This window comes from Rhinoraja longicauda, chromosome 31 (genome assembly GCF_053455715.1).
Source record: "Rhinoraja longicauda isolate Sanriku21f chromosome 31, sRhiLon1.1, whole genome shotgun sequence".
Taxonomy (NCBI): Eukaryota; Metazoa; Chordata; class Chondrichthyes; order Rajiformes; family Arhynchobatidae; genus Rhinoraja; species Rhinoraja longicauda.
This window is the reverse complement of record NC_135983.1, coordinates 18,847,732-18,873,281: the sequence shown is the minus strand read 5'-3', so window position 1 is coordinate 18,873,281 and position 25,550 is coordinate 18,847,732. Positions and strand designations below refer to the sequence as shown.

General features: G+C 39.9%; 1 protein-coding gene across 1 annotated transcript in view; it reads right to left on the bottom strand.

Annotated features, from left to right (window-relative positions):
* The window catches only part of LOC144608367 (uncharacterized), a 334,350-nt gene that overhangs the window by 143,376 nt on the left and 165,424 nt on the right, over positions 1 to 25,550 (bottom strand). The window contains 7 exon segments of the mRNA XM_078426045.1: positions 76 to 129; positions 1,408 to 1,452; positions 3,691 to 3,744; positions 8,928 to 8,972; positions 9,487 to 9,540; positions 9,801 to 9,854; positions 25,165 to 25,218. Coding sequence (XP_078282171.1) covers positions 76 to 129; positions 1,408 to 1,452; positions 3,691 to 3,744; positions 8,928 to 8,972; positions 9,487 to 9,540; positions 9,801 to 9,854; positions 25,165 to 25,218 — 360 coding nt within the window.

The following is a 25,550-nucleotide window of genomic DNA, read 5'->3' as shown; positions in this document are numbered from 1 at the left end:
CATGCCTAATTCTGATGCCTATTATATTCCAACATCTCAGTTTTAACACAAATTAATGGTATTAATTTTATATACCTTTTCCCCAATCTTCCCAAGTTCTCCAATTGGTCCCATGAATCCTGCCTCGCCCTGTAAAGGAAAGAGCATTCTTTCATTTTAAAAGCAATAACAAGCGTTGTGAATCCTCCAATTAATAACTATTTGGACCTGGAAATAGACCAATAATTGTGCATGGATTTTGAAGCATTTGTTACTTCATTGATTAACCAGGTTTGCATATTAGCAGCAATTTTATACAAATTATCGTAAATCGGGTCATGTGTCACAAAACGTACAGCCAAAACAAAAAGTTCAAATAGGGCCCTTAGGACAGGTACCCCTGGGTTTGGATGAAATGCCATTATTATTATTATTATTATTATTATTATTATTATTTTCCGTTGACTGAAATGAACCGAGTGACATTACACTCTTATTTTTTGCGCCAGTTGTATCATTATGACCTGGGTGGCAGAACTTTAATCCTTTGTCACGGCCTCGAAAACCTCGATCAAATTAGTAAGACATGGCCTGCCATGTACAAAGCCATGCTCACTTTTCCTAATTAGCCCATTCCCTTTCAAATGGGCGTAAATCCTATTCTGAATAACTTAACTTATCCTCTTCAATAACTTAACAACCACTGGTGTGAGGCTTACCGGCCTATAATTCCCTGGAATCTTTCTATTTCCCTTCATATATTTTTATAAATTACAGTTAAGTATTGTTAGGTAATGCTGATTAATTAATTTTTTGAACAATTCATCATTTTCACTGATCTGTTTAATTTCTGTCACATTTTCAATGACAACTGGTTAAAACTATTTCAGTGGGATTTATGGACAGAAGGCACTGCACAGATCAGATCTGAATTAGATTCCTCAATGAGTGCGAAAATAGTGGAGTTACCAGAAAAAGATACCAAGTCACCGAACATTACAGACTATATATATATTTTTTAAATTAAAAATCTGTATAGTTAAAATTGAGCAAAATGTACTGAAGGCACAAGATGTTTGCAAAAAATCTCTACACATATTATTGATGGAAATAAGATACTTACAGTGCTTCATTAACAATGATCAATTTCCAAACTATGCAGTGCAATGAGTTTGGATCACAATTTGTTCTCCAGCAATCAGTATTTTTATTGATTAGCACATACAATATTTAATATTGCCAGCTCAGCACAAACAGTTGTAAAAGTCCATGTTTGGTTTGCAAATGTGTTTTAGCTGGACTAAGTGCTTTAATAGTGCATGGTTAAAATTGGACACTTTTAGATTTACACCAGATGTGCATTAATCAAAATACGGCTTGATACAATGAATTGTGGTTATGAAATGCGAACAAAAAGCCAATCAGTACCTGCTCTCCAACTTTCCCCCCTTTTCCAAGATCGCCAGGTTCACCCTTTGGGTTGGGAGAAAACAATTAAAATCTCAAGAAAATACAGCTTCACACTAACATATTTAAAGATTATTTTGAAATGGTATGAAATTCTCCAGAGCCTGGAATTTCTACAAGAAAAGAAAACGAATTCCTCAATCTAAATAAATAATGCATTTCCAGGATCAGTGAGGGCCAGATTACAGTTTATCGCGAATCAATACATTTATCTCTAAAGCGTCAACTTATTTAAACTCAACATGTTCACGGTTATAAAACTTCATATGTGCATATTGGGCCCATGAAATTCCATGAAAATGGCATGCTCGTCATAAGTAAAAGAGACAATGCCATTAAACTATTATATAAAATTATATAATATCATATCATGCGATAGACTGTCACATCCATAGAAGTTCAATACTTAACTAACATCTTTGTATCATCGAAATGCAGTCATTATATCAAAATAATTTTACATTTATTACTTTTCTATAATTTATGCTTCCCTTGCAGTACATTGACATTGAATAAATGATGCATACTTTCAAAGCAGTTCTTCATTGCCAATCGATATACTAAAACTCTCGTTTGTTTGTTTGTTTCTGAACTACAGCCAGAACGGTACACTACAGCACGGCAATTTTAGGCCCACCTTACTCACCGTCGTCCCTTTGGTGTTAATGGAAGAAGTTTCATTGAAATCGGCGTTATATATTTAAAGTTATTCACATTTTAAAGTTTAAATCGATCTCCTAGGGAGGGAGGGAGTGGAGGGAGGGGGAGGGGAGGGGAGAGGAGGGAAGATAAGGGGGGGTTGAGAGGGATGGAGTGGGGGGAGGGGAAGGGGAGGGGAGGGAGGTGGATGGGGAGGGAGGTGGAGGGAGAGGGGAAGGGGAGAGGGAAGGGGAGGGGGAGGGGGAGGGAGGGGGGAAGGGTGGGGGGGGGGTGCTGGACCAATGCAGAAGAGGTTTGTGCCCAACTTCGTCTATTCTCAATTAAAATTAAGTTATATTTATCAACATTTTTTTCCGTTAATATACCCAACATTGGAGATATATAATTTATAATCACTAAATTCTAAGTCTAAATAAATAAATGTTCTAATTCATTCACTTACATCGTCCAATCGCTAAGCATGATTAATAAACATGTGTGTCACATTAGAGATGCTGGAACAATGTACTGGCATGTACCATCACAAGAAAAATAATGGGTATGCGAAGAAATTATTATAATCTCTGATTCACTCATGTGTGTGTGAAATTATGAAAAAGTGCACGACTTTAGAAAGTTTCACACATTTCTTCATAAAAAATGTTACAAAATTAAGAATGTTTTGAGTTCACAGAATGTTTAATACTTAAAAAACATGAACTTGCTTTGTGAGACTGTCAGGATGAGAATTGATTTTAATTCAAGTTCAAGCCCACAGATACCATAGCTCCGTTTACATCAGCACTCTGGCCAATTACACAATTACTGGATCCTGTGCCTGGTTTTTGTAATAGTCCCAATAAATTCGCAAATTAGGTCTTAAAACAATGGCCAGTAACTGGCAATCTGGCAAAAGTAACACGAAAAGATCAATTAAAAATCATTTTCATGGATGCATATGTTCCCCTCCCAACTGGAAAAGATTAATATGGGCAACCGCCAGTGTGTCTTTCCATTGGGGTGTCATGCTCCCAGAATCTTGATATTCTTCTGGGCTAGAACCCACAGAAATACCTGTTTTCATCAGGCCATCTGCATGCAGGATGTTAGAATCTAAGCTCTCCCAGGCAGCCAATATATACTCACTGCACAATTCCTGCCTCGGTGGCAAAACATAAAATAGGATCAAGAATTTGCTGATATATATTTTTGTTAACTTATACTTATGATGAAACTAAACAGTGTTAAGTTTGGTTCAATCTGTTACAATTTCAATTTAAACAAGGACCAGCCTCATTTCAGAGATTTTGGGAAAGAATTGCATTTCTATCATATATCTCTCTAATCCATGCACAAATTGTTTGTAATATGACAATTTACTTTAATAACTGTTAATTAAAGCTAAAGTCATATCTGGTGCAATCAAATGAAGTTAGACATCTCTCAGAGGACATCAATGAACTTTAATGTAATGTGATCGTGAAATATTGGAAGAAACATTTCTTGAAATACATTTTTGATGTTACTGTTTAGCTGTAATTCTAGTTAAATGTACACAAAGCAGTCAAAATATGATCAATGTTGTTATATCCATGTATTCTTTACCTTAGGACCATCAGGTCCTGGTTTGCCTGGAAATCCTCTCCTCCCAGGACGTCCCTAGAATAATACACATAAATAGAAGGAAATTAATGCCACATGCTTGAATAATGGATCCATTCCAAAACTCATTGAGAAGAATTTTAAATGTCATTAAAAGTTGGGGGCTACCTCAGTACATTGGTGTAATACATCATATAGCCCTTGAAATTCGGGGACCTGCCCAAGTGGAATGCATTCCACACAAATAGTGGTAGGAACATTACAGGCAGCTCTTGTACAAATTCCTGATAGATGTCCCAGGTGGTGAAACTCTCCTCGATGGTCGGAAATTCAAGTGGATCACCGAACAAACTCTTTTACCAGCTCACCCAAGCTATTATGAAGCGATATTGTTTGAGAAACAGTGTTCTTGAATTGGTGATTCCAAGACTCATTTAATATTACTTACACTTAATATTGATTGACATAACATTTACAAGCTTCCACCAAGCATAAAGGCATAAAGCATGTGTTGACTTAGAAATCTATATTATATTACTAAAACTCTCATCTTGTTTGTTCCCTACGTTTGAGCCCGTTGTGCGTTTGTGCCCGCTGTGCGGTTGTTACTTGATGCGGTTTTCATCCAAAAAATGGTAAACGATAGCGCAACAATTTTAGGACCACCCTACTCACCATTGTCCCAGGGAGTGTTTAACACTCATTCAAATTGGTCTTTTATTTTTAAAGTTAGAGAGATTTTAAAGTTTAAAAATCACCTTATTAAACCGATGCCTGCCATGTTCAGAGTATGATGTCACAATGGGACCCGCCTGAGTGACGGTCAATGAGGGATGGGGGGCCACGATGCCCGTAGGGGGCGGGACCCGCCAGAGTGATGGTCAATGGGGGGGGGGCCTGTGGGCTGACGAGCTGCCGCTAACTCACCCACTCCATCCCTCCTGAACCTCCCTCATCCCCTCCCCCCCACACATCCACTGCTTCCCCCCTCAACCCCCCTCCTCCACTCCTCCCCCTCATCCATTCCATCCCCCATCAACCCCCCTTATCCCTCATCCACCCCCCCTCCCTCACCCACTCCCCCCCCACCCCACACGCCGCTGGGAGGACGAGCTGCGTTTTCGATGTCATTCCACCCCTGTGATGATGCAAAATGGAGACGACTGGTTGCTTTATAGGCCACGTGAGGGGGAATGGAGTGGTTGAGTGGGTAAGGGGGGCGGGGGGAGGGGAGGGGGGAGATAAAGGGGGCTTGGGGCGGATGGAGTTGGGTGAGTGGGGGGGTTGACAAGAGGGGGGGGATAAGGGGGGTTGCGGGGAGAGAGTGGGTGAGGGGGGGGGAAGAGGTGGATTGAAGAGAGGTGGAGTGGGTGAGTAGGTGGAACGGAGGAGTGGGGGATAAGGGGGGATTGAGTGGGTCAGTAGAGGGAGGGAAGGAGGGGGGTTCAGGTGGGATGGAGTGAGTGAGTGGGGGGGGAGTGGAGGTTAAGGAGAGGGGGGGTGGAGTGGGTGAGTGGGGGGAAGGAGGAGGTGATACGGGGGATAGAGGGGGGATGGAATGGGTGAGAGGAGGGGAAGGGGGAGAGGAGGGTGCTAGACCAATGCAGGAGAGGTTTGGGGGGGTTGAGGGGGGATGGAGTGGGTGAGGGAGGGGGGTGAGGGGAGGTGGGGGATAAGGGGGTTGAGGAAGGATGGAGTGGGTGAGGGGAGGAGGGGGGATCGAGTGCGCGAGTGGCGGGGGAGTGGAGGAGGGGGAATAAGGGGGGTTGAGGGGGAATAAGGGGGGGTTGAGGGGGATGGAGTTTGTTGAGTAGGGGAGGGGAACGGGGGGGAGTGGGGGAGGAGAGGGTGCTGGACCAATGCAGAAGAGGTTTGGTGCCAATGAGGGGGAGGGGGTTGCTTCAATAGATGCGCTCAACCCCCCCAGGAAGACCGGCGCCTGTCCCGGCGTGCCACGCACATGACCTTCCTCCTGTGGTGCAGCGGGGCGGCAGGGGATCCAACAAGATGGCAGTTGCCGCTGTTCGCCGGTGATCCCTGCCGTGCTGCTGGAGAGGCTTTGGGTCCACGGCTTGCTCAGACAGTTGGCATTATTGGCATTATTCGGCTGCGGGACTTAACATCGCCGGCGCGGCTCGGCCGCGGGACGTTTCAGTGCCCGGTGCGGCTCGGCCGCGGGACTTAGCAGCGGCCGCGGGGCCTTCCATCGCCCGGCGCGGCTTGGCTGCTGGACTTAACATTGCCAGCGCGGCTCGGCCGCGGGACGTTTCAGTGCCCGGTGCGGCTCGGCCGCGGGACTTAGCAGCGGCCGCGGGGCCTTCCATCGCCCGGCGCGGCTTGGCCGCTGGACTTAACATCGCCAGCGCGGCTCGGCCGCGGGACGTTTCAGTGCCCGGTGCGGCTCGGCCGCGGGACTTAGCAGCGGCCGCGGGGCCTTCCATCGCCCGGCGCGGCTTGGCCGCTGGACTTAACATCGCCAGCGCGGCTCGGCCGCGGGACGTTTCGGTGCCCGGGGAGGCTCGGCCGCGGGGCCTTCCATCCCCTTGCGGGGGCTGTGCGTGTCGGTTGCCTCGGTAAGGGTCGAGCTGCCTGTCCGTGGGCGCGGGGGGAGGAGAGTGGAAGTTTTGTTGCCTTCCATCACAGTGAGGGGGTGTTTGGAGTCACTGTGATGGATGTTTGTGTTGGGGTCGTGTGTCCTGTGTTCTTTTCTTTTTTGCTGTGTCTTGTGACTGCTGAAATTTTGTTCGGTATTTATACCGAATGACAATAAAGTTCTGTTATACTGTTATATTCCAAAGGAATGGTATGCTGTAAAATGTCATCACTAATATGGAATGTTGTCATTTATTGGGTTAGCACCTTGTTCTTTCATATCTGGTGTATGGGTTTGAAAGCTATCCAAACTGCTGGGATGAAAGTCTCTTCTTTCTTTACGGTACAGATTCTATGCAAAATAAGTCTGTTCAGCGGCAAGCCAGATGCTAACAAGAACAGACTTGCTTCACAAAGCTGGCAAACCCTCAGCACATACTGGCACAGAAATTGACCACAAGAATGGACATATGAGAAATGGGAAAATTCATACTGTAAAGAGTATCTTTCTGAGTTGGTGCTTGAGCAGTGTTGAGAGGATCTTAAGGGGAGTTTGTTTTAATGAATCAGCGTGTCATACCAGCTTTGTTATTTACTTAAGTTACTTAAATTAAAACATTCCATTTCCATCAGGGATATTACTTACTAACTCAGCACAAAAATAAGATTAACACATACATTTTAGTTGTCATCAGCAAATAAGATCTTCACCCATCTCCTATTCAATGAGAAATCTGTAAGCAATGCAGCCTTCAATTTCCTATCAATGACTGGGTGAATCTTATCCCTAATGTGACTCATTCTGTAAACAGAATGGATTGTAATTCTAGGAATCAATCAAGATGCCAGTTTCAATGTGCAGTTCAGTGTGCAGAACACAAATCTGTGTTCAGTGTGCAGATATTCAAGTCATACCACATACAAACCATCCCAGAAATCAGTTAGTCACAAATTCAATTATTCTGAATGTTATTTCTTAAATTGATTAATCAAATCAGTAACAATGATTGGCCCAAATCTCGATCAGAACTCTGCCCAAATTCTTGTTTACATCGCTTTTTCCAGTATTTGCTTCCTCCAAATCTTGTTTGCTTCCTGCATCCTCATTTCAAATCTTATCTTTCACTCTATCCTGCAAATTTCAATCAATGCATCCTTCAAATTGCCCACGTCATCTTCCTTTAAAATTCAATTTGTGCTCTTTCCCAAACATTCTTCCCCAAAATGTTGTTCAACGTTTCTGCACTTAAATCTTAGTCAATATCATGTCTACATATCATTCAACATTGCATCAAACTTTTCCCATGAGCCGATCTATTCCTTTGTCCTTTAAAATCTCAGCTTAGAATTCCAATCTTCAAAGTTTATGCAGCACTCACACTTTCAAATCACACTCAGTGTTCTTCACTTAAGTCCCACTCAGCATTTCCTTCCTCCAAATTATGCTTCCCATTTTCCCCTTCAAGTTTTGCTGAGTTCTCACTTTAATGAGTCATGAGTCATGATCTGGTTCAATGAAAATTGCAATTGACTGAAAGTTATGTTTAATTTGAGAACATTCGATTTGGAAAAGGTAGCGGGATGTAAAACCCGAGTACAATTTAAAGACTGGGGAATAGAGATAGATTAGATTTAACATTCTTTTGCTTCCTTTCTCAACTCTCACATCCTTAGATTATCCACAATAGTCAGTTGCAATTTCAATTGAGCCAGTTAAAGACAAATTACTACAACTTTACACAATGCTGGAAAATCCTTTAAAGTGGTTGTAGGTCCAATTAACATATATAATTATTCAACTGATAAAATTAATTGAATTATTATAGAAATGAAATTATCAGATCTCCAGGTGAAAGAAAAATTGTTATGAGTAGAATATTACAGCTTTGTGGAATATTTAAGATCTCATGAATCATTGAATACATTGGACTAGGGTAAGGAAGTCTTTTCCTAGGGCAGTAAGGTGCTTGCTTACCTATTGTACAGCACAATTTCTAATTGCTTGTACAAGAATCTTACTTTTAGATTCTTGTAAGTTGTAAAATACTCTGCAATAGCTAACCAACAGTGAGATATTAGTAATTACTACCGTTATGCGAATACATACTGAAAAAACAAAAAATGTATGGTTTGATATTGTGGATTTGCTTGTAAACATGCAAATAGAATTGGACATTAGTGATCATGCCATCTTATCACCTTAAAAATGTAGGTAAGGTCTGTGAAAAAGCAGCTGAAGGTGGTTGGGCTGGGGTATTGCCCTGAGGAAGTCTTGCGGTAATGTTTTGGGAATGAGATAACCAACTTCAACAACCACGATAATATTCCTTTGATGGTATCACTTGAATCAGTGGAAGTGTGTCTTTGATTCACACTCATTAGTTTTATCAGGGCTCTTTAATACTACACTTGCTTAAATCTATTCCAAAGTTAAGGACAGATTTCATCTCATTCCCTCATCCCACTCTTTTATACAGCCAAAGGGCCACAAAGAGATCTAATGAGAATTGGGAATCCTTTTATTCTATCCAGCACTTTGCTTCAAGGTATAAAGTTAGTTAAACAATTAAACTTTGCCTGACCATAACTTATTCTAGATTCTTCATGTTTCCATTGATACCAATGAAAGCCTGAAATTTTAAGCATACCTCAGGGCCAGGCTCTCCCAAAGGTCCACTTGGTCCTTCATCCCCCTTTAATAAAGCATGTGAAAAATGAATGTCAATTAATAATATGCACTGGTTATTGAAATACACATTAAATTTTTTACTTCAAAGGCACTTTGCCCCATGGACATGCTAAAATAACTGCAATAGGAGGATGATCGGCATTATCTCGCCTGCATAGTCTTTCTTAATTGGAATGAAACAACCAGAAATTTATGACCATAAATTGGGAAACATGTCTGTTGGCCTGAGTTGCCTTTTAAAAAAATATCCTGCTATACTATTTAGACTTTAGAGATACAGCACAGAAACGGGCCCATCAGCCCACTGAGTCCGCGCTGACCAGCGATCACCCCATACACTAACACTATCCAACACACTAGGTACAATTTACAATTTTACCAAAACCAATTAACCTGCAAACCTCATTGATCTGGACTGTGAATAACCAAGCAGGTGCCTCATCCTGCCAATTATTCCCACTCCAGATCCAACTATTCCCACTCTTTACTTACCAATATAGTTTTATCTCAGGACTTACCTCTCGACCACCTATGCCCTGTGGTCCAGGTAGACCTCGTGCTCCAGGTTTCCCCTATAAAAAATTAAAGAAACTTAAATGTAGTTTATCTTTGTAAGGAAATAACTACTGCAGCCATCACGTCTGACTTCCCAAATTTCTGACTTCCAGCATTTGTTACATTTTTTAATAATTGGTGAGGTATTTATAAAAATACAAGTACTGACTGTCAAGTCAGGCCAACTTTTTGAAAGATAACCAAATATTGAAGTCAGGACATTGTTTTAGTTGTCTAATTGTTTGCCGGAATGGAAAAGCCATATAAATCTGCTCACCTTTTGGCCTTCTGGACCATTTTGCCCTGGTGGTCCAATATCTCCTGGAAAACCCTTAGAGATAAAATAAAAGATGATATGTATAGATAGACCACAAGTCTGAAAGATTATGTAGCAACTTGCAATTGTCACCCATTGCCACCTCACAAACTTATTTCATCCAGATGTGAAAGCCATACATGAGTTCATGAGATCATGTATCATGGACTCCAGTCAACTTGACCTGATAGTCACAGACATGGAAGAAACCCCACTCCAAAACTCCCTTAAAACTATCTGACAGTTAGCCAATTCCTGTCTTTTGTTTTACTGGTTGTCAAATCTGAAAGATTACATTCCTATAAATGTTACTGTCACATAATACATTTAATAATGAAGCACAATTTAAAAAAAAGTTTTTTTAAATTAAAAAAGATTAAAAAAATAAATAAAACTGGCAAAAAAGGAATTTAGACAATAGACAATAGGTGCAGGAGTAGGCCATTCGGCCCTTCGAGCAAGCACCACCATTCAATGTGATCATTGCTGATCATTCTCAGTCAGTACCCCGTTCCTGCCTTCTCCCCATACCCCCTGACACCGCTATCCTTAAGAGCTCTATCTAGCTCTCTCTTGAAAGCATTCAGAGAACTGGCCTCCACTGCCTTCAGAAGCAGAGAATTCCACAGATTTACAACTCTCTGACCGAAAATGTTTTTCCTCATCTCTGTTCTAAATGGCCTACCCCTTATTCTTAAACTGTGGCCCCTGGTTCTGGATTCCCCCAACATTGGGAACATGTTTCCTGCCTCTAACGTGTCCAACCCCTTAATAATCTTATATGTTTCAAAAAGATCCCCTCTCATCTAAATTCCAGTGTATATAACAGAGCTTTATTAGAGACATAAGCCTAGTCGCTCCAGTCTTTCAACATACGACAGTCCCGCCATTCCGGGAATTAACCTAGTAAACCTATGCTGCACGCCCTCAATAGCAAGAATATCCTTCCTCAAATTTTGAGACCAAAACTGCACACAGTACTCCAGGTGCGGTCTCACTAGGGCCCTGTACAACTGTAGAAGGACCTCTTTGCTCCTATACTCAACTCCTCTTGTTATGAAGGCCAACATTCCATTGGCTTTCTTCACTGCCTGCTGTACCTGCATGCTTCCTTTCAGTGACTGATGCACTAGGACACCCAGATCTCGTTGCACGTCCCCTTTTCCTAACTTGACACCATTCAGATAATAATCTGCCTTCCTATTCTTACCACCAAAGTGGATAACCTCACACTTATCCACATTAAACTGCATCTGCCATGCATCCGCCCACTCACACAGCCTGTCCAAGTCACCCTGCAACCTCATAGCATCTTCCTCACAGTTCACACTGCCACCCAGCTTTGTGTCATCTGCAAATTTGCTAATGTTACTTTTAATCCCTTCATCCAAGTCATTAATGTATATTGTAAATAGCTGCGGTCCCAGCACCGAGCCTTGCACTAGTCACTGCCTGCCATTCTGAAAGGGACCCATTTATCCCCACTCTTTGCTTTCTGTCTGCCAACCAATTTTCTATCCGTGATTATATTGCATGGTGGCTCAGGCTTGAGGGGCCTGTGGACCTTCTCCTGCTCCTACTTTCCTGTGTTCTTGTGTCCAAGATATTCCAAATTAGCTACAGATTTCATCTGGTTTAGCACCATAACATTGATGTGGTCAAAATCTATTTTCTTTTCAAAAACAACTGAATGCAGATGCAATTTGACACAAATTCAGTACCCTACCCCCAATACCATGTGCTTTAATTTTGCACACTAATCTCTTATTTGGGACCTTGTCGAAAGCTTTCTGAAAGTCAAGGTACTCTACATCCACCGGCTCTTTACTCTCTTTTCCACATTCCTACAATTCTCATTGAAATAACCTGGTGCTGGATTTGAGACATTTGACCCAGTGCCAATGGGAAATCCAACAGAGGAACATTTTGGCAGATTAACCCCCAAAACTGCAGAATAATTTGGGATTTGCAATTTTAAACTGTATGTACATGGATTGGATTTGCTGGCTTCCAGCAGGAAAAATAGTTTTTGTGTCAAATTGCATCTGCATTCAGTTGTTTTTGAAAAGAAAATAGATTTTGACCACATCAATGTTATGGTGCTAAACCAGATGAAATCTGTTGCTAATTTGGAATATCTTGGACACAAGAACACAGGAAAGTAGGAGCAGGAGAAGGTCCACAGGCCCCTCAAGCCTGAGCCACCATGCAATATAATCACGGCTGATCTCTGCTGGTTTCAACTCCTTTTCTGTGCCATTTCTCCCAAAACATCAATTCCTTGGAGTTTAAAACATTTATCGATCTCCACCATAAATATATCTCATGATTTGATTTCCACCACCTTTGGGGACAGCCAATTCCCCAAATTCACTAGCCCATGAGAGAAGAAATTTCTACGGCCTGTTTGAAATGATTGGCCTCTTATGCCACTCATTCTTCTAAAAGTCAAGCAGTAGACCTAAACAGTCATACTTCTCTTGATGGGGCAACCCTCTAGCTTAGTTTAGTTTAGTTTTAGTTTTCAACATGAAAACAGGCCCGATGGTCCACCAAGTCCATGCTGACCAGCGATCACCTGTACATTATCTTTTTCCTATGCACTAGGGACAATTTACAGAAGCCAATTAACCTACAAGCCTGCACACCTTTGGAAAGTGAGAGGAAACTAGAGCACCCAGGAAAAACCCACAGGGTGACGGGGAGAATGTACAAACTCTGTATAGACAGCACCCAGTCAGGTTGGAATCGGGGTCTCTGGCGCTGTAAGCTAGCAACTCCACCACTGCGCCACTAGGCCATCCTGGGATAATTTTGGTGTATCTTTTTCAGACTGCCTTCCATGCCACTGTATTAGTGCATGGTGTGGCCTCTCACACAACTGCAACAAAACATCCCTAATCTTAAACTCCAACCCCCTTTGCAATAATAAGGGCAAATGTGCCATTTATCAATTAATTGTGGGACGTTCTTGATAACCTTTTGTGATTCATGCACGAGGACGCCTGGATCCATCAGAATTTCATTCATTTCTCGCTATTTTGGTAACAATCCACCTTTTAATTCCTTTTACTGGGGCATGACCTAACACTTCCTCACATTAAACTCCAATTGCCAGGTTTATGTCTAAACACTCAATCTATCTATATCCTGTTACAGAATAACAACGTCCTCATCACAACATGTCTTTACATCTAATTTTGTATCATCCGCAAACTTGAAAACCTTACATTTTGTTCACTTCTTCAGGTCATTAATGCAAATAGTAAACAATTGAGGGCCAAGAACCAATCCCTAGGCTACTTTGCTGGTTACATCTCTCTAGCCTGAAATGTATCTACTTATTGTGACCTTATTATTTACGGGCATTTTTAAACAACAAAGCCAATCATAGCATTACAGACACCATTATGTCAAACAGTCTTCTGTTTACTACCACTACAATAATAATAATAATAATAATAATAATAATAATAATAATAATAATAATAATAATAATAATAATAATAATATGAGGGCCATTTGAATTGCTTGTTCATAGCAAGCTGTCATCAATGTTTTTTCTAATGAAGCCAACAAAATGACTGTCAGAGCACTCTGTCCTTATTATAGAAAGATTTAATATGAACAGCCAGGGATGCATTTCTCCATATAATATTTATTGATGCATACAACTGATGCTATCAACATAGCCATGTAAATAGCATAAGCCTCTAAGTAATATCCAATTTCAATACTTGGCCAAGGATAAATTAGACTCCAGACAGTCTCTGGTGAATCATCTAAAATTATACCACTAAAAGCATCACTGTTGGAGTGGTGCATGAGACAGAGAAGAGAGTGCAGTCAGTCATGAAGAATGACTAATATCTTCCCCCAGAATGAAACCCACTTAACAGCTGACTGTTTGGTTCCAGCAAATTTTGGTTTAACTCAGTTAAACATGGTTGAAACAAAAATTAAGTCGTATTACATTGCTGTCTATTTGAGGGGGGGGGGGGGTAAACCAAAGGAAGCTCTGCATTGTGTCTAACTATGGTAACAGAGCTGTATGACTCTATGAAATGAAGAAATGCCGTCGTGGCTTTGTGAAAGATATTTTCAAGGTTGTCACGGTAGCAGAGATGAGCAAATGGAGTTAATTGATGACTTATGGAAAATGTTTATTTGGAATTGTAACCATTAAACCAATCGCTTAACCACAGCTCTTTGCTCATTGTAATTTGCCTTGGATGTCATTTGATAATAATGATTATCTGTTGGTGTTAAGTTGGATCTTTGGTGTTAACTCTAAAGGAAAATATCAGGACTCCTCTGCATTGCTGATTCAATGTCAGTATCTTGAATGCATTGGTACACATTTGTTAATGCAGTTGCTACCTTTGATGTGCAAATATTTGAAGCTACAATTGGGATGCTGCCACAGCAGATTGGATTCACAGGGTGGTGAATCTGTGGAATTCTTTGCCACAGAAGGCTGTGGAGGCAAAGTCAGTGAATATATTTAAGGCAAAGATTAGTACGGGTGTCAGAGGTTATGGGGAGAAGGCAGGGAGAGATAGATCAGCCAATGTACACCTCGGACACACTGACCCTCAGCATTGGAGTACTGCAAGGCTGCGTACTCTTCCCTCTCCTTTACTCTCTCTACACCAACGACTGCACATCCACAGACTCCTCTGTCAAGCTTCTCAAATTTGCGGACGACATAACCCTGATTGGACTGATCCAGGATGGGGAGGAATCTGCCTACAGACAGGAGGTGACACAGCTGGCGTCCTGAAGCGTCATCGCAACAATCTGAAACTCAATGCTCTTAAGACAGTTGAATTGATTGTAGACTTTAGGAGAGCTCCCCCTCCCCTCCCCCCACTCATCATCAACAACACTACAGTCACAACTGTGAAGTCATTTAGGTTCCTCGGAACCATCATCTCCAGAGACCTTAAATGAGGGGCCACCATCGACTCCACAGTCAAAAAGGCCCAACAGAGGATGTACTTCCTCGGCAGCTGAGGAAACACAACCTGCCACAGGTAATGATGCTCCAGTTTTACACTACCATCATAGAGTCTGTCCTCACCTTCGCCATCATGGTTTGGCTCAGCTACCAAGCATGACATCCGGAGGCTGCAGCGCCTCGTTCGATCAGCCGAGAAAGTTGTTGGCTGCAACCTCCCCCCCCCCATTGACGAACTGTACACTGCAAGGACCAGGAAGCGAGCAGGTAAGATCATCTCTGACCCCTCTCACCCTGGCCACAAACTCTTTGAAGTACTTCCTTCTGGGAGGCAACTCCGGCCAGACATAAAAACAGCTTTTTTCCACGAGCAGTATCTCTACTTTTCAGCCAAAAGTCTGTAGCCTCTTTTTACTCTGCTACTTTATATTCACATGTTTAAATTATAATGTTTTATTTTAATTGTCTGCTGTATATTGTGTTTTTAACCTTTTGTGAGCAATGTACCAAGGCAAATTCCTTGTATGTATACATACTTGGCTAATAATTTTTTTAATTCATTCATTATTCATTGAATGGCGGAGTAGACCTGATGGGCCGAATGGCCTAATTCTACTCCTATCACATGATCTTATAACTTATGATCTTATGATTTGTTATGGTCATATGCATCAATGTATAACACTTATCATTTGTCATCACTTATCATCCCTAACATCTTCCAATGGCAGACTGTTACAATACCATTTCAAGAAAACAGTTTCTCAATTATAATGTAGTTTAATTCTTTATGTATTGCACTATTACTTATTCTTCTGTCAAAACAAATATCCAGAGCTGTGCATCATTCATTTCAACAAAGACACATAAATTGTATTCAATTGAGTAGACAACACATAAAAACAGGAATCACAATTTTGTAGGAAGGAACTGCAGATACTGGTTTAAACCGAAGATAGACACAAAAAGCTGGAGTAACTCAGCAGGTCAGACAGCATCGTTGGAGAAAAGGAATGGTGAAGTTTTGGGTTGAGACCCTTCTTCAGATTGAGTCAGGGGTAAAGGAAATGAGAGATGTAGTGATATAGAGAGATATAGAAGAAATGAATAAAAGATATGCAATAAAGTAGCGATGATAAAGGAAACATGCTATTGTTAGCAGTGGGCTAGGTGAAAACGAGTTACAATGAGGCTCAACAAGACAACTTTGAAGTTAGTACAACTTTGTTAGGGGAGGGATGGAGAAAGAGGGGATGCAAGGGTAACTTGAAGTTAGAGAAATCAATATTCATATCGCTGCCCAAGCAAAATATGAGGTGCTGTTCCTCCAATTTGCATTTGGCTTCACTCTGACAATGGAGGAGGCCCAGGACACAAAGGTCTGCATGGGAATAGGAAGGGGAATTAAAGTGTTTGGCAACCAGGTAATCAGGTAGGTCCAGGTGGACTGAGCGAAGATGTTCAGTGAAACGATCACCCAATCTACGTTTGGTCTCGCCTATGTATAGGAGTCCACACTTTGAACAATGTATACAGTAGATGAGGTTAGGGGAGGTGCAAGTGAACCTCTGCCTAACCTGTCAGGGTCCCTGGACAGAGTTGAGGGAGGAGGTATAGGGACAGGCGTTGCATCTCTTGCGGCTGTGGGGGAAGGTACCTGAGGGGTGGTTCTCTTGAGTTATTTTTCTTCAGATTATACACTTTTGATTAAGATTTGATGACTACAAATTTCAAAAGGATCAATTCTAAATCTTTCCTTTAATATGTAATTAATTGTGGCCACTGTTAGAAATATTTTAAACAAAGTTTTGCATTCTTGGTTTGAGTATTGAAAAAATCTTGCTTTGTGCAGATGACTCATAAACTCTAAAAATGCATTTGCCTAATAGTGCTGTTTGTCATCTGTTGGCTTGGCACTCAGCATTTTTTTGGCCAACTGCATAACAACTGTTGGCACAGCTCAGAAGGGAAACATTTTTCTGAATAAGCTGATTGCCAAATAAGTCCTGACCTTGTAGCTCATGTTTTGCTTCCTGCCATGTTGCTCTGCTCCACAACTACCGAGGCTGTAATTTGAAGATCTTGCTGGAGTGAACAATGGGTGTGCCGGTTGCCTTGGCACCTTTATGTTAACCAGTGGATGGCAAAGACAAGATAATGGACCTGGAAAAGTTTTTTCAACTGTGCAGTGCTACAAGGATGATATAACCCCTTGCCATTGACTCTCTGCAGAGACCTTTGAACCTCATCCAGGAGAGATTATTGGAGATGATGATCTCTGCCAAGATTACTGTCGTTCAGAGGATTTGGATCATGTCTTTCACCAACTATTTTCTCTTGGGGCCAAAAGCTAGGTTCTCATTTGTCAAATAACAGACAGCAACAATAAATTTGAAATGTCTAAATCTATGACACCAGCACCCCAAGAAACATCAGAATGGAGTACCACAGAGAGACACAATGCTACAGATAAATGCACCTAATTTTCTTGAGGATTAGAATTTGATAGTAGGCAGTAACTGGAAGCTGTGACAAATCGATGAAGTAGCATAGACAAAAACTCGACAGATTTTCAGCACGACTAATGGAGAGAAACAAGTCCAAGTTAACTATTGGCAGTTAAGCTGCCAATGAGCAATGTAATGCTGAAATTTTCTCAGGCCACATTGGATTCTGGAGATGCAAACGTCGACCTGTGATCTTCTAGCCAAGAGTGATCAGCTGTCAGAAAGCCTTGGGGAACTGTGTAAAAATCTGGTAATTGTTGGCTAATAAAAAAATAACAATAATAATCATATTTAGCTGTCATTCAACACAAAATGCTGAAAATTATAAGCATGTCGAGTAAGTAGCTGCTGCATATAGTTAACTGGTGGCCAGAGAAGCTAATAAATAACATGGGGATGAATCATGCTGGCTGCAGCAACCTCCCAGGTAAGTATGGTCCAGATGTAAGCGTCATTTGTTATAAGTCCAAGACCTACAGTCCAAGGAATGGCGCTGTTCCTTGCTGGGATTTTCCAGCATTTTGTTGGAATCCACCTGACCAGGCCTAGCTCAGTCAGAATTGGCACAGGATTTGAAATTATTTACAAGAATCTTAATTATTTGAAAATCATTTGAAATGCATTAAGAATAACAAAGGCAAAGATTCTCCCCCAGCTTTGCCTCTTGTCAAGGGCTGTCAACGAGTTCCAGGCATAGGCCCAGCTGGCTGAGACCTATCTATTGCTGAGGCCTTGTTAAACAGCCAGACCATCTGGCAGGGGGTCAATTTGGTTGATCTTCTGCATCATGCCCAAAAAAGTGTTGGTTGGGCAAAGAATCTGCGCAGGAGACTAAATCCAGTTTTATTTGGCTGATTAGATACTGTTCCATGCAACTGAACCGAAAAACTACTCCACTTAGTTTCATTTATTTACTTATCAAATTATTAAATCTGTATGTAATGTCTGTAAGCAAGTGAAATCTTGGCTGACGTATGATGGGTTCTTTGTTGAAATAATGTACGTGTTCTGAGAGAGGAGAGATGACTGAGAGAGGAAAATTTAAAATAACAAAGAAGGGAAAAGGTTGAGTATTTACTTTTAAAGAAAGTCTTGAAAATTGATTTAAAAACTACTTTTAAACAATAGTTGATAAAGGTTAAACTAGAGGAGTGCAAATCATATAATCTTTATTAGAAAATGAGTAGAGAATATGATGTATAATTGCAAAAACAATTGAACCTGGACTTTCTATGATGTACTGTTCCTTTGAGACTGTAGTTGACTTGCAGATCCAATAATCAGCTCCCATGAGAAGATTTTTAAAAAAAGAAAATATAGAAAAAGTCAGAGTACTACAGAAATGCAGGGAAGATTCAGTAAAGATCAAACAGCAGATCAGTCTGAAGAAGGATTCCAATTCAAAACATTATCTGTCTATTCCCTCCACAGATGCTGTCTACCCAATGAGTTCCTACAGCACTTTGTGTTTTGTGAAAAAGTTAGTGAAACAACCAAATGAATATATAGATGCTGAGCAAATAACAAATAAAGGAAAGGAGAACAGAGGAGGAGAAAGATTATTAATTCCATGAACATATGTTCTATTCGATGATCTATCCAGATCTCAGCATGTTTGTTGATAATGCCAGACAAAATTATAGGGAAAATAAGATCCAAATCTAATATTTATCGGCAATTACAATTTTAACAACCCGTGTATTTTGAAACCATTTCACTGCCACTGTCCTATCTAATGTTTGGCTTTTGGAGTACAACAATATGACAACTGTATTTCGTGCAGGTGCTAATTCCAATTAGTTAAGTACTGCTCAAAACATAAAAACATTTACAATGCTGGAAATAATTACGTATAACATTTTAAATGTTTCATGTTTAATGGGCATATGAAGTCCTTATGTTGCAATGGTGATTTTCTTAGAATGTATCTCATGCCCCATATACATGAAGCCAGTATTGACACCATATGCTTGGTTGATACAATTAGTAAACCATACCATGCTACATTGTGCATCTTAATCAGAACTGTTATTCTGATTAAAATATACTTGTAAGAGTTACATAACTATATTGATTTTTTGGTACTAAAACTTAGTGGCAATTTCTAATGCATTTTATTCTTGAAAGATATATGGTACAAAAAAATTCTAGAAATTTTATTAAAGAAAATTCACTGAATCTTTAGGCAGTTATTCAGCATATTTGCCACACAAAAATGCAAGTGTTTAATGACGGGGAGGTTGGAAGTGACAGCATTCCTATATACCTGCTGATTTTATTGGAGGTGTTAGTTGAGGAACTGACTGGCTCTGTTGTCTTATTACTTCTGTTGTTTATAGTGTGTCAGAGGCAGGGTTATCTGATGTGGCTGCTGGGCCATACCAGATTAGACTTGGGCCCTTGGCTAGATGGTAATAGTAGAGTGAAAATGTCATGCCCTAAGGTTGGTTTGTGGTGGAATTACCTCATGGCTCACTGTATTTTGTGAATGAAACTTTTGAGTTACCAGATCTGTTCTTCATCCACCCCATTTATCATTATGTTAGTTCTACACAGCATAATGAAGGATACCCTTATTTCTATGACGGAAGCTTGTGTCCCTGTGATTTGTGTAGACCAATACTGTTAACAACAGAGGCATTTCTAAAATAAAAATTGGCGAGGGAAAAATCAAATGAATGTATCACTTTGGTGGGCTTTTGCACCAACTGGCACAATTTAAACAGCAGACATGCCTTTCAGGGCAGTGCCACCAATGGTGCTAAACCACTCTTCCTGATGAACATTAACGTTCATCCACTCAGAGTGCATGCTATGCCTCTGCCACTCTCAGTTCCTCCAAAGAGCATTCAACATGTGGAACATCGATTCATCAGCTGAGTAGGTGATTTATTTCCTTGCCATGAGAAGTCAGGCGGTCTGGAGTCAATATGTACAAGCCCAGGATCATTCTATCCTGACTGTATACCACTGCATTGCCACTTGTGGTGACTCCTCGAGATTTATGAGGAGAACTTTACAGGGTTTACTATGCTGCATGCTCCTTTCCCATGTGCCCCGATTGATGTCAGGTGGTTAGTCCATTTTGCTTCTTATGTTTTGACATAGGTCTGGAGTCACACGTATAATTTGGTAAGTATGGGTGATTTTCTTCTCAGAATGACAGGAGTAAATTAGATAGGCTTAATAACAAGCCTGTAGATTCATGGTTACTATTATTGATACTAATGTTTTGCTCCGTACCGAGACTACTGTTGTTCATAATTAAGATTTAGACTCAAAAACATTATGATATCTAAATTTGCAGATGATATCATGTTTTGGGAGGATGATAGCAAATTTCTGAGGACTGCAATATCGATTTCACAAACATTCCTCAGCTAAAATCAAAAATATGTTCCCTCCAAATAGGAAACAAAATTTGCAAATTATAGTTTTGAACTGTATTTAGGAATATCCTCTCATTCTATTTTTACATATGCTACCGCTATTGACAGATTGTTGACTTTATATGCATCAGCATAAACATCAGAAATAATTTAACTTTAACACATAATCAGAATGAACAAAATGGATCCAAACAATTTTGTTTTTTATCCAACTAAAAATATCCTTTGATTAGAAAGGGGATTGCTGAATTGGTCCCAAAACACTTAGATATATTCCATAGAGCCGAGCTTCAGTTCAAAATAAAAAAATTCTGGCACAGATAGAGTTCTTGAAACAAATTCTCTTTGATATAAATTAAGCTAATGCTGACGAGGACAATGCAAGTGACAGTTCACATTGCACAAGGGCAGCAACCAAATTCTTTGATGAGGCTCTGGAACGTAAAACCAAAGAGCGATGCAAATTTTAAAAAACTGGGACTCGAAATACAGCTAAAAAAAGTTGCTTGGTCATATTTAACTTGAATACTAGTGAGGGTTTAACTCCAGCTATCACTTTGTCAGCTTATCAAGTATGGCACTAAATATAGGAAAGAACTGCAGATGCTGGTTTAAATCGAAGGTAGATATAAAATGCTGGAGGAACTCAATGGGTCAGGCAGCATCTCTGGAGAGAAGGAATGGGTGACGTTTCTGGTCAAGACCCTTCTTCTGACTGATGTCAGGGGAGGGAGCAGGACAAAGATAGAATGTAGTCGGAGACAGTAAGACTAGTGGGAGAACTGGGAAGGGGGTGGCAAAATACACTACGATTATTATTTTTTACTGATTTTTTAAAAGTGTAAATATGTTTAAGCTTCTTACAAATGTCTCTGATTTTCAGACATTTAGAAAAAGTTAAAAAAAACAGAGATTGGGTCTCTCATTCCTTTGCCTGAGACACAGCGATAACCTCCAGAGCATGGCAGCAAAGCCTCTAGGTCTGTTGGATATGTGGGGAAGTGAAAGAATAGTGCAGCTCCAAGGATCACACGGGTGGGGGGGGGGGGGGGGTGTTGACTGGATGGAGCTGTATCTGCTTCAGTGTTGCAGCAATCTAATATCTGCAAAGTACAAATATTTACATACTTATATAATTAAACATTGGAGACTGGGGAAAGCAAAGCAGAACCTCAATCAGTGAATTTAAAATATAGTTCATTTTTTTGTGTCAGCTTTTTCATATATATTTGTATCGCATTTTAAAGTCGAATTAAAATTCTCATGCTGGCTTTTCAATTTTGTGGGTCCATGAATACAATCACCTTTTATTGATGTTTTTTTGTGTAAAAACTGTTTCTAAATGGGAGGACATGGATTCTTGTATCGTTGCTCATAGAAACAATGGCTCAATTGAGAACAAGCAGCGCACAGAATTGGAAACAGCTGCTGTTAGTCCATATCCAACATAAACATCAAACAGACCAAAATGGAACAAAACCTGACCTAATTTTTATTTAGAATACGGAAATGTCAGGCTTTCATTATTCTATCATTATTCTACAAATGCTCCTGGTCCAACATTGCCTGGATTCTAAATTTCTCATTCTAGTATTTAAATCTCTCTATGGCCTGGCTCTGCTTCAATCCTTACAATCCCCAACAGTCTTGGAAGACAATAGCCTTCCAAGAAATCGGCACTCATAATTTCTGATGTCTTGTGTACCCTCTTTTTTCACTTCACTGTCAGCGCTAATGCCTTCGGTTGACCAAATATTTGAACTTCCTTTCTAAAACTCTCAACCTCACTATCCCTCTCTTGTCCTTTAAAACACTCTACAAAGCCAATCATTTGATCAAGCTCTTGACCATTGGTCCTTCTCTTGAGTATTACTTTATGTGGCTCAGAATCAGATTTTATCTGATAAAGCTCCTACACAATACATTGTGATATTTTACATTAAAGGTGTTAAATAATCCGTCTTTTTCATTAATAAAGTATTGTGTAAATCCAAATTCACAAAGACAGTTTGTGTGTCACAAATTTGTGTTATGAGAAACTAGAGATACGTTTTCATGACACTGATAAAATGTGGAAGTGACATAGAATCATAAAACTACAAATCGAAGAAAAGCCATTTGGCCCATCATATTTGTGCTTGTCAAAAAAGAGTTGCCAACCTAATCCTCAAGTCATGTCTCTTCAAGTACATCCAAGTGGTTTTTAAATGGGATGAGTGTTTTTGCCACTATCACCCTTCTGGGAGTTTCAAACCACTCACTCCAAGTGATCTTTTGATCCCTCATCTAAGGCATATACTTCCATAAATCTTTGTCTCTCGTTTTGACCCCATGTGCTGAGGCAAGTGGATTTTTCCCATTTCACGAAGGTCGCTGATCATTTTATTTACCTCAGTTAAATCTTCCCTCTGTCACCTCTGTTCCAAAGAAAATATCCCCAGCCGATTCAATCTTTGCTCATAGTTAAAATTTTCCAATCATGGCAACTAAAAAAATTAATTTCCTCACAACTCTCTCCAATGCAAACAAAATGTTCCTATAACTTGGTGATCGAAATTCTAGGCACTACTTAAACTGAGATTTAATCAACGATATAAATAATTACGTGAATCAGGAGTAGGAGTGAGCCACTTGCCCTGGAATCTGCTACAATATTTAACAGGATCATGATTCATCTGATTACAACCTCAATCTTATTATTCAGCCTATTGATCAATAACTTTTAACTCCACCAGCCTTTGGGAAAGAAAGTCACAAACCCACAAGGTATTGGGAAAAAAATATTCACTTTAACGCTGCCTTAAATGGGTCACCCACCCTCTCCCTGCAATTTTTTAACATTAATCCAAGATCCTAGATTCTCCCGCAAAAGGAAACAACCTCGCCACATCCACCTCGTCAAATGCCCCCAGGATTGTATTTACTTCCGGCTGATTATTTCTCACTCTTTTCAACTTCAGGATTAAACCACTCACGTCCTCATGAGATAAACCATCCAGTTCAGTATCAGTCTAGTAAACCTTCTCTGAACTGCCTCTAACATGTTTGCATCCTTTCTTAAGAGTGTAAGATAGTAAACCACACTGAGTTATTACACATGTCACGACGTTTTAGGTGCCACCCTGGACCCTTCAAGTCCAAATTAATTTTTAGTCTTCTTTTATAGTATTCATGACTTACTTTCTTACCCATCGTGGTGTCATCAACCTACTTAGCAATCAAATCTTTGGAGCTCTCATCTAAGCATTTTAAAAAAATGTATATTTGCATAATTTGTGGCCCGAGTCCCAGTGACACATCATTCAATACATTTTGCGAAACGGGAAAATACATTTTTATTCTTATTCTCCATTTCAGTTTAACCAGTCAATTTTCTGTAATGCCACACATTATCTCTGACACAATAAGTTTGTATTTTCCACAATATCCTTTGAATGAGGTACTTGATCATATTCTTTCTGGATCTTAATCTGGGTAGATCTTAATTCACCCACTGGTTCTCCTTTATCCTAAGCACACATTCAAGGATTTCTAAGTTATACATGAAAAGAACTTCAATAAATTGGTCAAATATGAAATCCCTTTCAGAAAACAGCATGAACTTCACCTTATTATCTTGATTTTTTCAAATTCTATAGCTTAACTGCTTTTTTTGTATTCTGTTGCATTTTTATCTGGATGTATCTATAAGGATCTGCACATATACATTCCAAGATCCCCTTGATCTTCCACACCACTCACTATCTCCACTTTCCTAGTATCATATCTCTATTGATTAACCTTTTGCAAACACTGTTGCAGCCCAAGTTCCTTGATATTTACTTTGTGCAGGTATGTAAAATTATTATTGGTCCTGATACTGATGTTCTTCAACCCTGCCATTCATGTCGTTCAACTACCTTTCCCCACATTAGTTTAACCATAAATATTTTATATCTAATGACTGGTACAAAATATTTTTGAGCATCAATTTGCTTTTAGTTTTTCCATCAAAATGTTGTGGCTTTCAATCAGAAGCTTATGTATATTTTTCCTCCTCCCCAACTTTATAATCAAGGACAATAACTCGCCATTTGATTTCCACATTGAGAACATGTGTACTGGCAGCTTCCAGTTCATACACGAGCATAGAGTTTATTTTAAGCATTTTTTTAAATCATTTGCCTTGAAAAAACCACACGTATGCACACTTGCATGCACAATGCAAGTTCATTGAATAAATAAATATTTTCCATGATTTGTCCTGATTGAATAAAGGATCAATGTGATTACAATTACTGGTTATTATACAATATTATGGCCATATTATATTGTGTGGATTTCATTTATTGATATGTGTGCTGGTCCTTGAACAATGCAATCTACAAATGCAGAAACAATAAAAATAGAGGATGATGATTTTAAGCAGTGCGCCATCAGCATAAACGTAAGTTTTATTTGCAATCATTATTAATATATTTTATACTTACTTCAAGGCCAGGGGGTCCTGGTATTCCAACTGGACCTTTATCACCAATTATTCCCTGAAAACAAATGCAAGTAACAAATCAATGAAGTGCATCAATATGCAATATTCCAGCTGAAAGCTGACTATTGATTTGTGACGGGCTATGACAATTTCCTTGCATTTGTTGCTTTCTATTTTTAAGTATGACAATGGGTCATTGAAGCATTAACTGTTTCTCTTTCCACAGATGCTGCTTGGTCTGCTGAGTGTTTACTGCATTTTCTGTTTTTACATAATGTAATTTTAAGATATTTTACAGCAAAAGTAGTTGTTAAGAATTTTAACCTCACACCAGCTCATCTGATTTACCTTTTGTTCAGTTGGAAAAGGCTGCAAGCAGTATAGTTT